We start from the raw sequence: 15,939 nt of genomic DNA, 5'->3' as shown, positions 1-15,939 counted from the left end.
GGAGACACAGTAGAGTCAGCCATGGAGACGCAGTAGACAACCATGGAGATACAGTAGAGTCAGCCATGGAGACACAGTAGAGTCAACCATGGAGATACAGTAGAGTCAGCCATGGAGACACAGTAGAGTCAGCCATGGAGACACAGTAGAGTCAGCCATGGAGACACAGTAGAGACAGCCATGGAGACGCAGTAGAGTGAACCATGGAGATGCAGTAGAGTCAACCATGGAGATGGAGTAGAATCAACCATGGAGACACAGTTGAGTCAACCATGGTGACACAGTTAAGTCAACCATGGTGTCACTATATCTACAGAATGCTTACTTATTCATTTGTTTGTTTTTATTTTAAAATATATATTTCAAAATTGTGAGTTTATTTATTTTATATGTATGATTTTTTTCTGCATATATATTACATATATGTCTGGTGCATGCAGAGGTCAAAAGGGGGTGTCAGATCTTCTGAAACTGGAGTCATGTGTGGTTAAAAGCCACCATATGGATTCTGGGAGTTGAACCCAGGTCCTCTATAGGAATGACAAGCACTCTTAACCACTGGGCCATCTCTGCAGTTCCTACAATATTTTTTTAAATTAATTTTGGAGAATTTCATGTACAAATAGTGTTTATATCATTTTCCCTTTTCTTTCCTCCCTCCAAATCTTCTCATGTTCCTCTCCTTCAAATTGATGACCTCTTATTCTTTAATTAATGCATACATATATATATACATGTACATATATATACATACATGTACATACACATACACACATATACTCAAACACAAACACACACATATGTGTGTGTGTATATATATATATATATATATATATATATATATATGTGTGTGTGTGTGTGTGTGTGTGTGTGTGTGTGTGTAATGTCTTATTTAGTGTTGCTGATGTGTATATGCACATAGGGATGAACGCTTTTGATGGGATAACCTATCAGTGTGCTTGTCCCTTGGAGAGAACTGATTCTCTTCTGTAGGAGCCACATCTCTTCATCTAGGGGTGGGGCCTTGTGAGATTTTTCCTTCATCCACATTGGCATATCAACTAGTGTAAGGATTGTTCAAATCTTGTTTAAGCAACTATACTTTTGAGTTTTCATGGTTTTTTTTAAAAGGATAAAACAATCTCTTATAGATTTTGGCAATGATGAATATTTGATATTAATATGTTAGAAGTTATTGATTTGGGTACTTCATTTGCATGAGTAGTATGGCCATATTAATGAACAATAAAGCTGCTATCAAAGAAAGTGAAGTTTTATTTCATAGTTCTGCTACAGAATATAGGAGACCATCCTTGTCATTTTTGTGATGTGAACATAAACTAGCAAAATCACTGGGTTGACAGACAAGAACGGTATCTTATTGGCTTTAAGTTCAACTGAAAAACACTTAGTATAGATTCAGTTCTGGATTGTGGGAAATGCTACTGGCATCTGGCGAGCAGAGGTCAGGCAGCTCCATAAACAAAGAGTTATTAAATTCAAGTGTGAATGTCAGGGTAAATAGGCTATCAGGATGAGAAATTATGGACTAGAAATAGCACCTTGTTTTAGTTTGTATCTGTTTGATTACTAGCAGGGCGTCTTACTTTGCTTTGCTGCTGTTGCACTAAATACCATGACCAAAAGCAATTTAGGGGAAGAAAGAGGTTATTTTTCCTATACTTCCAAGTCACAATGCATCATGGAAGGAAGTCAGGAAAGGAAGGCAGGACCCTATACCAGAAACCGTGGAGGAATTGCTTACGGGATGCTTCTTTTCTATTCATTCTCAGCTAGCTTTCCTTTTTTCATTATCTTTTAAAGTTGTTCTTATTTTGTGTGTCTAGGCATTGTGGAATGAGATTGGCCCCCATAGGCTCCCTTGTTTGAATATTTGGTTCCTAGCTGATGGACTGTTTAGGAAGGATTAGGAGGTGTGTCAGTAGGGTTGAGCTTTGAGGTTTCAAAAGTCCACACCAGACCTATTCTCCTCTGCCTCCTCTATCTTGTGGATGAGAATCTGCTCTCGGCTTCTGCTCTAGCCCTATGCCTGCCTTCCTGCCATCATGCTCCCTACCATAATGATCATAAACTAATCCTCTGAAGCTATAAGCAAGTCTCCAAAAGATGCTTTCTTTTATAAATTGCTTTGGTCATGGAGTCTCTTCACAGAACATTAACTCAGACAGGTGTTTTGCCAGCATGTATATGTCTGTGTACCACTTTCTTGCCTGATGCCTTTAGAGGCCAGAAGAAGGTGTAACTCCTAGAACTGGAGTTACAGACAGTTGTGAGCTGCTGTGTGGGTGATGGTAAATCAAACTCAAGTCCTCTGGAAGAGCAGCCCCTGCCCTTAACTGCTGAGCCATCTCTCCATCCCTTCAACTAACTTTCTAATACGGTAAGACCCACCTACCTAGGGATGGGCCCTTCCCTATCAATCATCAGTCAATACGATTGGTCACAGGTCAGTCTGATTGAGACAGATTTTCTATTGATGTTTCTTCTTCCCAATTGGCTCTATGTTGGGTAAAGTTGGTAATAAAAACTAACCAGTACAGTTCATCCTTGTCACCTTAAGTACAGAAGTGTCACTATTTAACTGCAACCTTTCCTTGCTTTTTCTTCAAGATTGCATGTTAATATTAGTAGCACAAGACAAAACATGTCCAATTTTTAGAAGTCCCACAGTCTTTTAAAATGTCAGTAGTTTTAAAGCCTAAGTTCTTTTTAAAAATCCAAAGTATCTTGTCTATAGGCTCCTATAAAGTTAAAAAAAAAAGCATGTTAAATACTTCTTGTTCCAGAAGAATCAGGATATAAGAATAATAAGATTAAAGAAAAAGCCCCAAATCAATGTAAATTAAAATCCTGTAGCTCATTGTTCAGGACTTACACATAATTTTCTTGCCTCTGGAGGGCTTGACAGGCTATGTCTCTAACATGGCCATCCTCAAGACAAGTTGTTTCCAAAGCTCAAGATGGCTCTACTACACATTTGACATTGTCCGTGGCAGACTCCAATGCTAACGCACATAGTTCCAAACCTCTATGACCCCTGTAAGCCTGGGGTCTTCATCAGAACTGAAGGTACACCTTTACCAATGGCCTCTTGTAGCTTCTCTGCAGGGAAACTCAAACTCTGTCACAAAGTGCTAAGCCCCAGCGGTTCTCCATGACACCTTCCTACATGCCTCAAAACCAATGCCAAGTGAGTGACTCTTACACATTGCCAAGTTCACCTGCCATGTTGAGATGTTTCCTTGGTCTCCTTAGACTAGATTCTGTTTTACTGACTGAGGAAATGTGGTTCTCTTCTCAGGAGATGCCACCTTAATGATGCTGATCTGTTACTAGTCACAGATATTCTTCAGCCCCCGATCACCAGCATCCATTGGTCTAGTAAAGCACAAGTTTCACCTGCACAGATTCCTAGTCCAAAATATCATATAAATAGCACAGGTAGGGGGTCTTTGTTTCCCCTCTGAAACATACAACCCAGGCATTCTAGTTAGTTTTTATTGTAACCTTGGAACAACCTAGAATCACCTGGGAAAAGGGCTCTTCAGCTGAAGAATTGCCTGTATCAGATTGTCCTTACCTGTGAGAGGGTGTCTTGATTAATTACTGTTGCCGCGTGCCCAGCCCACTGTGGGTAGTGACACTCCTAGGCTTGTGGTCCTGGACTGTATTAGAAAGCTTGGTTGAACACAGGCAGGAGAGAGACAGTCAGCAGCATTCCTCCATGGTTTCTGCTCTGACTTCTCTCAGTAACAGACTGTCACCTGGAAGCATCAGCCAAAGGAATCCTCTCCGAGTTGCTTTTGGTCACAGTATTTATCGCAGCCACAAAAAGAAAGCTAGAACACAGGTTTCCTCCCCAATGTACTTGCTACTTAACTGTATTTTTTTCTTTTAAAAATGTTTTGATCATAGTATTGCTTTTATTTTTCCTCAGTTTATGTGAGTTCATTTACATAACTTAGAATGTTCTTTCCTCTCTGTCCACTGAAGTACCTGCCCCTTCCCTAGTAATTTCATTTTTATTCATGTCTTTTTATTAGCTTTTAAATGAATATATAATTATTACTTATATAACAGAACAAGAAATCATTCTGTTAGCTGATAATCCTTTTGAAGAAATATCTAGCTTACTGAGAACACTTTAAGCTCAGAATACCTTCAAAGGGGCAAGTTTTTCCTAAGTTTATGTTAGAGAGTAGATGGTATGTCTACCCTTCATGCCCCTTACCTGTACAGTACAATGGTATGTCATAAGGCATTTAGTCATAACACATCCAGTTCTAGATGATGCTGGAGTCACAAGCACCATCTTGTCAGTTGTGCAAAACTATACAAGAAAGTGTCAAAACTGGAAGTGGAAAGCGTTTGCAGTGTGGGACTGATGGAAATTTTAAATAGTGGATTTTCTGATATGGCCTGAGGGGCGGGGAAAGTGGTAACATACGTGCATTGTGTGTGCAATTGTTAGTGAGAAACAACGTCACAGTGTCCACCCCAGAACCCTGATAACATGTCAGCTAAGTGAGGGGACAGGAATAAGCATGGCTGTCTTCCTTCACACAGATGGAGAATGAGCTGGACTCTGCACGCTCTGAAATCGAACTGCTCCGGAGTCAGATGACAAACGAAAGGATCTCCATGCAGAATCTCGAGGCTCTGCTGGTGGCCAACCGAGACAAAGAGTACCAGTCTCAGATAGCGCTGCAGGAAAAGGAGTCTGAGATCCAGCTGCTGAAGGAGCACCTTTGCCTGGCCGAGAACAAAATGTGAGCTGACCAGCAGTGTCATTTAGGAGAGGTTTAAAGCTAGGATCTAGAAGTTGGGACCCAGTCTGCCATTAATTAAGCTGAGAAACAGGAATATTGTGATTTGCCCAAGATTTAATGCCATTGTTTAGTTTTTCCAGTCTAAGATTCTTAAATGTAACAATTTCTGCCAGTTGTTTTGAAATATTGTAAAATATTGCCATTCGGAGGTGGGAAGCAAGCACTGAGAAATCACAAGGACAGTTGGTTCATGGCTGTCTGGTGTTACGCGCTGTCTCCCCGTTTGTCAGAGCTCCCTGTGTGTCTGTGAGAGTATATACACCCAAAGGAAGTGAACTCACAAACACTGAGGAATCCCTCAGAATTTTTATCTTAGTACTTTTTTTTTTAATCCCCAGTTATACTAGCCTTTAATTCAAAGACCCTTAGTTTGATATTCCAGTGTCTGGGTAGTGAAAGTTTATTAAATTTGGTCACTAATTATCTGTCTGGGTAGTGAGTGTTTATGAAATTGGTCACTAATGGGTACTCAGCCTTTATTCCTCTGGGACTCATCCATAAGGCCTGCCAGCCCGTGATCCTCATGTCTGAGCCTGGCACCTGGGCAAGCATGGTACATACTTTGTCAGCACTCAGCCACCAAGGACCCCAAGCCAGGGCTAGTTTCCTTGACAGTCCCCTGGGTCCACATGGCTGTAACTGAGTCATTCTGTCAGTTCCAGTCAGAGGCTGTTGTGAGTCTCAGCAGGTCCCTCAGGGTCCCTTTCTCAGACTGCTCAGAGGAAATAAACCTCAGTAAAGAAGAAAACCCCCACCATGAGATGTACTCCATTTCAGAATGATGCTAAATACTGACTCAGAGCTAGCCAATGTGGGAAACTTTTCTAAAAAGTATGTTTGTAAAGAACATTTGCACGAATGAATAATATAGATTGATGATAGCTAATGCTGCCCCATTTGTGTGTACAGAACCAGGACAAGATTTGATTGATTGAACATAACTGGGATCTCTGAGGCCTTTCAAGTAATTAAGTGTGTGCACTGATATGTCTAACACACGCCAGTAAATCTGCCCCTAAAAATGAGTGCGTGACTGAGGTAGCCCTCAGTCAGTATGGTGCCAGCTATGCAAACATAGGAATCTGAGTTTGGATCCCACCAGCATGCATGTAAACCTGGGAGCAGCAGCATGCAACTGTAACCCCAACATTGGGGAGTGGAGACAGACAGACCCCTGAAACTCACTGGCCACACAGCATAGCCAGATGGATGAATTCAGTGGAGAGTGAATGAGCAAAACACCCAAGTCAGCCTCTGGCTCCCTCACCCCCACATGTGCATATCCACAGAACAGGAGCAAGTTCAACGTGCGCACACCACACACACATGCCACATACACGCACACACACCACACATACACACATACCGCATCACATACATGACACAAACCACATATACACACACTATACCACACCACACACACATACCACATACATACACACACACCACACATACACACATGCCACATCACATACATGACACAAACCACATACTCACACACTACACCACACCACACACACATACCACATACATACACACACAGCACACATACACACACACATACCACATACATGCACAACACACTACACACACATACCACATCACACACACCACATGCATACATACATACATACATACACACACACACACACACACACACACTACATCACACATACAAATCATATACCACACACACCACAGACACATACATGAAATAACTTGCAAAAATCACAATACCCCAAGGTATCGTGCTAAGATGTCATTGGCAATATGACTTAATATACTTTTGGAGTTACAGGCATATTTTGAGTTTAATCAACTGTCACTCTGATCTTTCGCATAGGGCCATCCAGAGTAGAGACGTGGCACAGTTCAGAAATGTTGTAACACAGTTAGAAGCAGATTTGGACATTACAAAAAGGCAACTAGGGACAGAACGATTTGAAAGGTGAGCTCATCTCTGTATAGTACTCGGCTTAAATGTCTTGTTTCTTAGCTAACAGTTGGTTATTTTAGTAGCTTTCTCTGTTTGTGCACATGTGTGTTATTTGTTTTTTGTTTTCATTTTTGAGATAAGGTCTCATTCTAGCCTCAAGCTGCTGATCCTCCTGCCTCAGCCTCTGGAGTGCTGCTGTTATAAGGGTTCTCTTGGCTCAGTCAGGAGTTTGTTATTTCATGGTGGGTAGACTTTTAATGTTCGAGTTGAGCTACAGTTTCATGATAGGTTTAATAATACACTAAATGTAAAATTTTAAAGCATTATTTTATTATTATCTTTATAGGGAAAGGGCTGTCCAAGAACTTCGCCGCCAGAATTACTCAAGCAATGCTTATAATTTGGGTCCAATGAAGCCAAATACAAAATGCCACTCACCAGAGCGTGCTCACCATCGATCTCCTGACCGAGGCCTCGACCGATCATTGGAAGAGTAAGTGTGCACAGGACCTGGAGTGTAGCCATGTTAATAGTGAGATTTGAGGAAGCGAGGAAACTGATACTAAACCTGGTTAATAAGACATGGTGACACCAAAAATAAAGGGTTTTCACCTATAAATGAGTTTTATATGAATACTGTACTGAAGTGAAATAGCTCTAAGGGATACCCGGTACTGGACTGTAATAGTGTTTGGTTCCTCCTCTCATTTTGTAATACTTGAAATCAGAGCTAAGGTCTCATCATGCCCTGCAAGCACATAGCCCTGGCCTGGGTCATCAGCCTACACGCTGTGCCATCAAAGTCGGAATTCTTTTACTTGTGCGTTCTCATGTACAGTTATTAAAAAATGTAGGTTCATTGCTATTGTACCATAGAATATATATGCTCCAGGAAAAGTATTTACTATTTACTTTTATTTTAGACTTTATTGTTATATTTCACAAATGTTTAAAAGTTTTATGTGAGAATAATTAAAAAGTGTATGAACTAAACATATAAAACTAAAAATACCTCTCACTCAATTCACTATTGTTAACATTTTGTCCTGTTTGTTTTATTGTATAAAGAAGTGTCTCATGTACCCATACTACTGCATATTTCTCCTATTACTTCTCTCTCTCTCTCTCTCTCTCTCTCTCTCTCTCTCTCTCTCTGTGTTTCTGTCCATCTGTCTGTCTGTCTGTCTGTCTGTCTCCCTCTCTCCCTACATTAAAAAGCAACTAGTATGTCCAACTCCAAAGCACCTCCACGGGCGTCCATCTTGTCTTTCCTCATGATGCATTTGTTCTGTCACCATGAGGACCAAGGTTCAACATCAACAGCACCCCTCCCACACACACACACACTCCTGACTCACTCCTCAGCCCACAATGTGTCTGAGCAGTCTCTGGACTTCTGCAGCACCGTCAGTTCAGTGACTAGAATGATGAAAAAGCTCCAGATCTGTTTGTAGGCCATCATTCCCTCCCTTTTAGCCTATATTTCCCCAAGAGCATTAGCCAAATAGCAAGTTCATGAATGACTTAAATTTGTTCTTGTGTTCACTCACGATCCACTAATATCTGTATTATGACCAGTCATAGGCATAATATGTTTCCTATAATAGTCTAAAAAATACTAAAAATTAAATATTAAAAATACCCCCACTTTATAATGTATATAACAATATATATGCATATATCATATTATATATATATATATATATATATATATATATATATATATATATATATAGAGAGAGAGAGAGAGAGAGAGAGAGAGAGAGAGATGGGTATTTTGCATGCATATATGTCTGTGTACCAATTGTGTGCCTGGTACCTGCAGAGGCCAGAAGGGGGCATCTGGTTCCATGGAACTGGAGACACAGAAGGCTGTGAACCACTATGTGGAATCAAACCCCAGTTCTCTAGAAGAACACCCAGCACTCCTATTAACCACTGAGTTTTTTCTAGCCTCGCAAGCCCCAGAATTTTAATATACTAGTTTTGATCTATTTTCCCTATTATGAATTTTTATTCTTTATTATTTTCTTCCTGTGTTACTTTTTTTTACTTTGTTGAGGTTTTCTCCTAGCTTTTGGGATTGGGAATTAATAACTTACTGCTGTTCTTTGTTTAATTGCTAGAGATTTAGGACTCTCCATTTTCCTTTGTTGTTGCTTTGAATGATGTCATATGTTCTTAAATGTTTTGCTTTTCTTTCAACTTGTTTGTGAAACTCTGACTTCTGTTATATTTTCACTTTTGTCAATGAGTTGATGGGAAATCTTATAATTTCCAGTTGGAAGGGTATATTCAGTTTTAGTTTTTATTTCTTCTATGTTTGAGTCGTGACCAGGAAATACTGTCTTTGCCACTTCTGTTTCATGAGCTCTGTGGTCTGCATGCCTTCCATGTGACCAGTTTTTATAAATGTGTGCACTTGAGCAGGTATGTTTCTTTTTGCAGCGCAGCATTATATCTACAAAGCACTGACTTGGTGGCTTTATGCACATCTTTTAAGTAGATCTGATTACCTTCCATCCACTTGGGCAGTCTTATCTTGTGAATAGTATTTTAAAGTCTCCTGCATGTCTTAATTTCTCACACCTCCTTTATTTTAAGGCACAGACTCCTCTATCTTCAGAAATAGAATAGTGCCCACTAACACCGATTCTCTTAGAAGTCTGCAGTCATGTAAAAAGGGGTGAAGTAAAGCAGGCACTGAGTACAGGAATGGGAACAAAGGTGTTTCCACAGATGGCAGGATTGTGTATGTTAAGAAGAAAGGATCTAGAGGTAAAAGTTTGGAATTAATAAGTATATTAGCATATATTAACAAGCATTTGGAATAAAAACTATCAAGATCTAATATTAGTCTACATGCCACACCAAACAAAACACAATTTCAAAACTCAGAAATTTCAGTAGCATCAAACACTAGGGATTTTAATCTATGAAATTCTTTCTAGGCAATCATAAGACATTAATGCGAGACGTTCAGCACCAGCAGTTTCCAGGAGCTAGCACTACACGGCAGGAGCTTGCTTTCTTTAAAAGCTGTGGTTTCCTCCACTTGCTTCTGGATTAAGAAATGTTCTAGGTTTCAAAGAATAACCTTCTTTCTGTGTAGGGCAGGTGCGTGCATGTTTATGTAAATTGAGAGAGGCCAGAGGCCAACCTTGTTGTTGTTCCTCAGGTACTGTCCACCTTTTTCCTTTGTTTTGAGACAGACTCTCTCCATCTGGTCCAGTCTAACTGTCTGATCACCACTAAGATCCCTGGCTTTTCCTCCCCAGCACTGGGAACACAAGCAAAACCACCATGCCCAGCCTTCCTTGAGTTGTAAGGATCAAACTCGAGTCTCCATAGTTACAAGGCAAGCACTCTACCAATGGAGCCATCTCCCCAGTCTTCAAGTTCTTGACATCAGGATCTCCTGGGAACTTAGCATCACTCCTGAATTTTACTGTTACTGTTAATGATCTTCTAGGCCTGGCTTTTGAATTGAACTGAACTGAGCTGAGCTGAATTTGGAAGATGTTCTCTCATCTTTCTTTTGGACAGATACAACATTTCACTGCTGGGAAGTCAGCCCCAAGTCCAGCCCGCAGCCGAGGTCATTGGTTTTCTCTCCCTTTCTGCCTGTAGTGCTTGGTGTAGCACCAGTGTTTGTCTCTCACATTGGCATAGTGTCAACAGAGACTCTGGGGCAATTATTTCACATATGGCTTGCTGTCTTTTGCTGCCTTGGCACTTTGAATTGCCACCCTTCCTTGCTGTGTGTAACTTTCATGAAGTTTTCTTCTCTGAAACACTTATATTGTTTGGTCTGGTGTCTGATACTGTGTATCCAAGTTGCTGATCCACTCTTACTGTTTCCATTCTCCTGGTAAATACCCTTAGCTCTTTCTGGATCTCTTGGTCTCACTGTATCTCTCTTATGAAGTATTGGTTTGAGTTTTGCTTTATATGCCATTTAACTTTTTACTAAGGTTAAAAAAGTTTAGTAGAAAAAAAAACAAAAAAAAACAAAAAACCAAAAAAGTTTAGTAGAGGTAAAACATTTGTACACTGTTGCTATAACTGCTGCATTTGATTTCAAATTCATCTCAATATCTTGTTTGCTGTATTATGTTTCCTATATTTCTCGATTTGATTGGTTTTCTTTTTTTTTAAAAAAGTACAAATTTCTTGAAATATTTAGAAAGGTTTGTATTTTATGTGTTACCTTTAAACTTCATCATTCACCATCAACTTAAACTGTCATCCCTGAGGCTAGAGAGATTACTAGATAGTTAGGAGTGCTTGCTGCTCTGCCAGAGAACTCAACCAGTTCTGTTTCCCCTGCCTCCAGTTTCATGTCTCCCAGGTTGTGAAAGAATTGTTATCATATAGTATATAGCCGCTGGCACTGACCTAGTCTCAACATATTATATATTGAGTCTTGGACAGAGTGTTATATGCCTCTTTTAGCTGCTAAGCCATATTTAAAATTCATCAGATGAATGGATGTACAAGTGTTTTTAAATGGCTATTGCCTTAGAGGAAGCAGTAAAAACAGTGCAGAGAATTTCATAGATCTTTCCCAGTTCCTGCAGCATCAATAACTTGCAAAACTGGAAGTCAGCACTAGTATAACTCAGTGCACAGACTATTCATATTTTCCTAACTTTTCATGTGTATTCTGTGTGCATGCATATACATGCATGTGCAGTCTTGGTATACACCACTTACTAATAACAAGATACTGATTTGTCCCATCAGCACCAAAAGAACTTACTTAGGAGGAGATCTGAAGGAAGGGTATATATGTGTGACACAAAAGCAACAGGGGCAACTATTATGGGATAAAAGGACGCACAGATGGAGTGGTAGGAGGGAGGGCACCAAGGCAGGGATGCAATAGAAAAGATTACACTAAACACATATATGAAAATGCCCATTATTGGTTTTAAAAACATTAAGTATACCCATCCCCTTAGAGTTAGAATCCGTACCTCCAGTGTCCCTGCCAGATAGTCAACTAACTTCTCCTCCACACTGTAATTCCATCCCTCTGAGGAGCCTATGAAATCCAGTCATGCACAGAACACCAGCTTTGAGACGGACTCTTTTCATTTGGCATAATGCTCATGACAACCATCCAAGCTGTACATTCCGATATCTCATTCTTATTAAGTTGGATGAGCACTTTATGGCGTGAGTGTACCATGGTGTATGAACAAGTTTACTGTGTCATTTCACTTCACAGAAGCGGAGGGGATAAAACCCAAGGACTGCTAAAGTAACATAGTACATCCTTTTTACACATGCTAACAGTATTTAATTTAAAACCTTAATCTGTTTTGTTTTGTTTTTTCTGTTATAGGAATCTTTGCTATAGAGATTTCTGACAGTGAAAAGATTCTCCACAGCCTTGGAAAGGTCAAAGATACAAATGGATTTTTTTTTGCTATGTGATTGCATTTATCTTTTGAATGCTTGACAGGGTTAAATGTATTTATTAACTTTGTGCCTCTGAATCTGTTCTCGAATGCCCTAACACAGATATCTGGGATGATTGATGTATGCAAACAAAATGCATATGGCTCTTTCCACACAGTAATAGTGAATGTAAAATCTGCTTACGTCACTATTGAGCACTGTTTTGTTAACTATCCGGAGTAAATAAAGAAGCTTGAAAAAGAGGGAAAAGTGTTTTTTACAAAACTGATTTCCTTTCCTTTCTTGCTATCTCAAATGACTGGTTGGTTAGATTTTTTTTTCTTTGTGATTTATATTCTCATGGCTGGAGGAGCTGGGCCAAGATGGACACAGCCTAGCAGCACTGGCCTGGGAGCCAGTATCACATTTTGGAACCAACCTGGCATAACTTCCATGCCACAGTCTACCTTCAAAGTAGGAGCACGCCAGGGCTCTCGGTGTACACTGTTGAGGTGCTCAGCCCAGGCACCATGCGTTTTTACAACTGTGTTTGCTTTTACTGTTGTGAGAAAGGTAGGTGATGATCTATCTATCCACATGTAAGATTTTTTAAAATATGTATTCTTAATAAGTTTTCTTCAAAACGTTAAAGTACCTCAATGAGCTTACTTGCCATTTTATTATTATTATTTTTGACTGTGGCATCTGTCTGTAATCTAGAGTGACAAGATGTTCCCTCTCCCTTACCTGCATCTCTGCATCTTTTCTGTCCATAGGCTGACTTACTGTTGATATTAGAGCCTGAATGCTACTGTATTTTACTGATATAAGCTATTTGTATTCTTACATTTTAATAAAAAAGCAAGCCCTGTCATATAAATAGTATTTATATGATGGACAATTTCTCATTGTATCTAGTCATTATTCAATATGGCAGTAGGGACAAGGGTAGTGGCCTCTTGAGATCTTATTTCATCAAGATATAATCACTAGTATTCTGATACTACTTTATCACAAATTCATGTCATATACTCACTTGAGATTGGTCTTCAGCCCCTTCAGGCTTATTCATCCAGTCTTTGACAATCATTACAGACTGGCTAAAAGGTGGGCAAAATAAGCTACGTGTTCATAAGTATCTTAAAGGTAATGTGCAAGATAACTCCTCTTGCTCTTATCACATAACATACAGATTTACACATTGCAGAATTAACCTCTACTAGGTGACCCAGTGACCCTGGCACTGGATCGTCACAGCCTTAAGGTCGATCTCTTCACCTAGAACACCAACAAGAGCTGCATGGTGCTGATGGGAAACACTTGCCGGGTCATATGCAGGAAGGGAGTGTTGGGAGAGGGCATGGGAATAGTGCGGAAGAAAGGATTCTACCCGTGATCAAAGTTGTATTTGGTTTGTACCAAGTTGCAAACAGTTTCAAAGGAAAATTCTACGTTATGTACAAAGGGACCACTGTTTCCTAGAGGCAAGAAGAACCCTGCCTGCTTTCTATATTGAAACTTTAAGGACAATCTTTTCATTAATAGTCAAGAACATTTGTTTGAAATGGGATCCTTGTTGCTTGGTATTAATACTTAGTAGCTTGTTCATGTGGTGGAGCCTGACTGCCAACACAGAATACCAAACATATTCTTTCCTGGAAACAGCAACAACCCCAAACTTCCTGAAAAGGTCTCTAAACCCAGAACTGTTCATGCTAAATACATTAACATTAATGTTAAATATCTATTCCTGCTGAAACAAGCCTTGATAAAGAGAATTGTTAAGTCATGGGGCATAAGAACTTTTGAGCTGGGCATGCCTTTAATTCTAGGACTTGGAGGCAAAGGCAGGAGGATTGCCAAAAATTTAAGACCAGCCTGTGCTATATAGTGACTTCTAGGCTAATTGGAGCTACAGAGAACCTACCTCAAAAAGCATCATTCTACGAAAAGCCCATTTTAAAGTTCCAGGCACCCTTGGGATTGTTTTGGTCTTTAGTTAATATGAACCCTTATCCAGTTTTCTTTAAGAATAGTCATTAGATGAGAATCTGTGCATAAGATAGTGTTTCAAAGGGAATGCTCATAAGGTTTTGTGATCTTTATAGTATAATTTTTGGACATTGTGGGTGTGGCTCTGTGGTAGACTTTGCCTTGCATGTCCAACAGCCCAGGCTCCACTCCTAGCTTTAAAAACCATTACCATAGATTGCATCCCCCTTATTAAAGTTAACAGCAATAGGAACACATAACAAGTTCATTTTCAAACAGTGTCAACTACATAACACGTAGGTTGAAACTGACTAAAATGTTACTCGAGCCATGAGAACCTGATGCTCTCAGAGTCCTTATCGGTGTCCGCTCCTCTTTCCTGCCTTCCACCGTCTCCCTAGACAATCTCCTTCTAACTTTAATAGAGTCTCCCTGGTTCTCCAAATGCTGTGCTCAAAGTTACATTCCTTACATGATTAGAAACATTTATATCTAACTTGATGAGACTCACTCACTACAGTAAGGCCAGATGAGAGCTGCCAGTTGACAGCCCATCTGTCTGCAGCCCACTGTGTATTATGCTCACAGCAAACCAAAGGTCACTGAGTGCCACAAGACAAATCACAAACTATCAGAAAGTAACTTTTTAAACCTCTGCCTTCTCTGGATTGCAAGATGCGAAAAACATACCACAAACACATAAAAAGAAAAACCTCGGGGTAATTATTAACCTACCTTCTCAGACCCTGCTTGCGTTGCTCCTTAGCCCCTGGGACTAATTATCTTTCAATTTTACATAATTTCCAAATGGAATTGAAAAGGCAGCATGTTTTATAAGAAGATGTTTATGTTAAATGACTCCCAAAGCAACTTGTCTGAAGATATGATTTCCACAAAATGCTGAACCTCGCATCATAACCCTTAGCCTGTAAATGAACACCACTCAAATTTTACAACTCACAACCTGACTCAGCAGGTCAGCTTGAACTCGCCACCACCACCACCTTGCAATAAATTCTTGAATTAAAAATGAAAATTTTTTGTTTACTGTTAAGGGAAAGCATTCTATAGGTGTATGATAATTTAGAAAAGACTCCGTCTGAAATAAGACTGTAGAACCAGAGTAGGGTGTAACCACAGCAGCAGACATTGGGTTAGAGTTCATAGAAGAAACATGTCTAATCACATGATGACCGTGCAGTCATACATATTCAAGCACGTACATGTGGTAATGTGGCCTCTTCTATTAGGCAAGGATTATGCAAGATGCTGTAGGTAACAGTTCTTATTACCACTAGTGTGATTTCTTGATTGAATCTAAAAATCTATAGTAGGGAAATGAAGCGCTAGCGTGTAGTAACTCTGACTTTTCATAGTGCAGATGATAATGCGATGCAAATCATAAGAAAGATAGTATTTGCTTATCGTCCTAGTCAATAATTGCTAATCCTCACTTCACTTTATATAGCAACCTAGATATCTTCACAGAAAAATACAACAATATTAATTGGCCTAGGATACCAGCAATGCAACTAAGCAGAATTAAACATTATCACTCAAGTTTAGAGACTCAACCCAATTCCTGTGAATTTTATAAGCATAATTAAATAAATTATAATAGATTTATAATACATAGTCTACCTGTCCTACATTATATCTGCTGAAGTATATATTACCTGTGTTTCAAATTATTTTTTGTAACAGTAGTTTTATTTTGTTGTCACCCATGGATTTCTAAAATTATGGGTTGTTTTC

At 39.5% G+C, this 15,939-nt stretch overlaps 1 protein-coding gene across 1 annotated transcript in view; it reads left to right on the top strand.

Moving 5' to 3' along the window:
• Tsga10 (testis specific 10) overlaps positions 1-13,068 on the top strand; it is a 90,603-nt gene extending 77,535 nt beyond the window's left edge. Inside the window, exons 17-20 of the mRNA XM_021197678.2 lie at positions 4,588-4,790; positions 6,694-6,798; positions 7,133-7,279; positions 12,137-13,068. Coding sequence (XP_021053337.1) covers positions 4,588-4,790; positions 6,694-6,798; positions 7,133-7,279; positions 12,137-12,161 — 480 coding nt within the window. The 3' untranslated portion in view covers positions 12,162-13,068. The remainder of the gene's footprint in view (positions 1-4,587; positions 4,791-6,693; positions 6,799-7,132; positions 7,280-12,136) is intronic.
• The last annotated feature ends 2,871 nt before the right edge of the window (positions 13,069-15,939 follow it).

This window comes from Mus pahari, chromosome 5 (assembly GCF_900095145.1).
Source record: "Mus pahari chromosome 5, PAHARI_EIJ_v1.1, whole genome shotgun sequence".
Lineage (NCBI taxonomy): Eukaryota > Metazoa > Chordata > Mammalia > Rodentia > Muridae > Mus > Mus pahari.
Note: the sequence above shows the minus strand (reverse complement) of the source record. Positions and strands in the feature narration are given on the sequence as shown.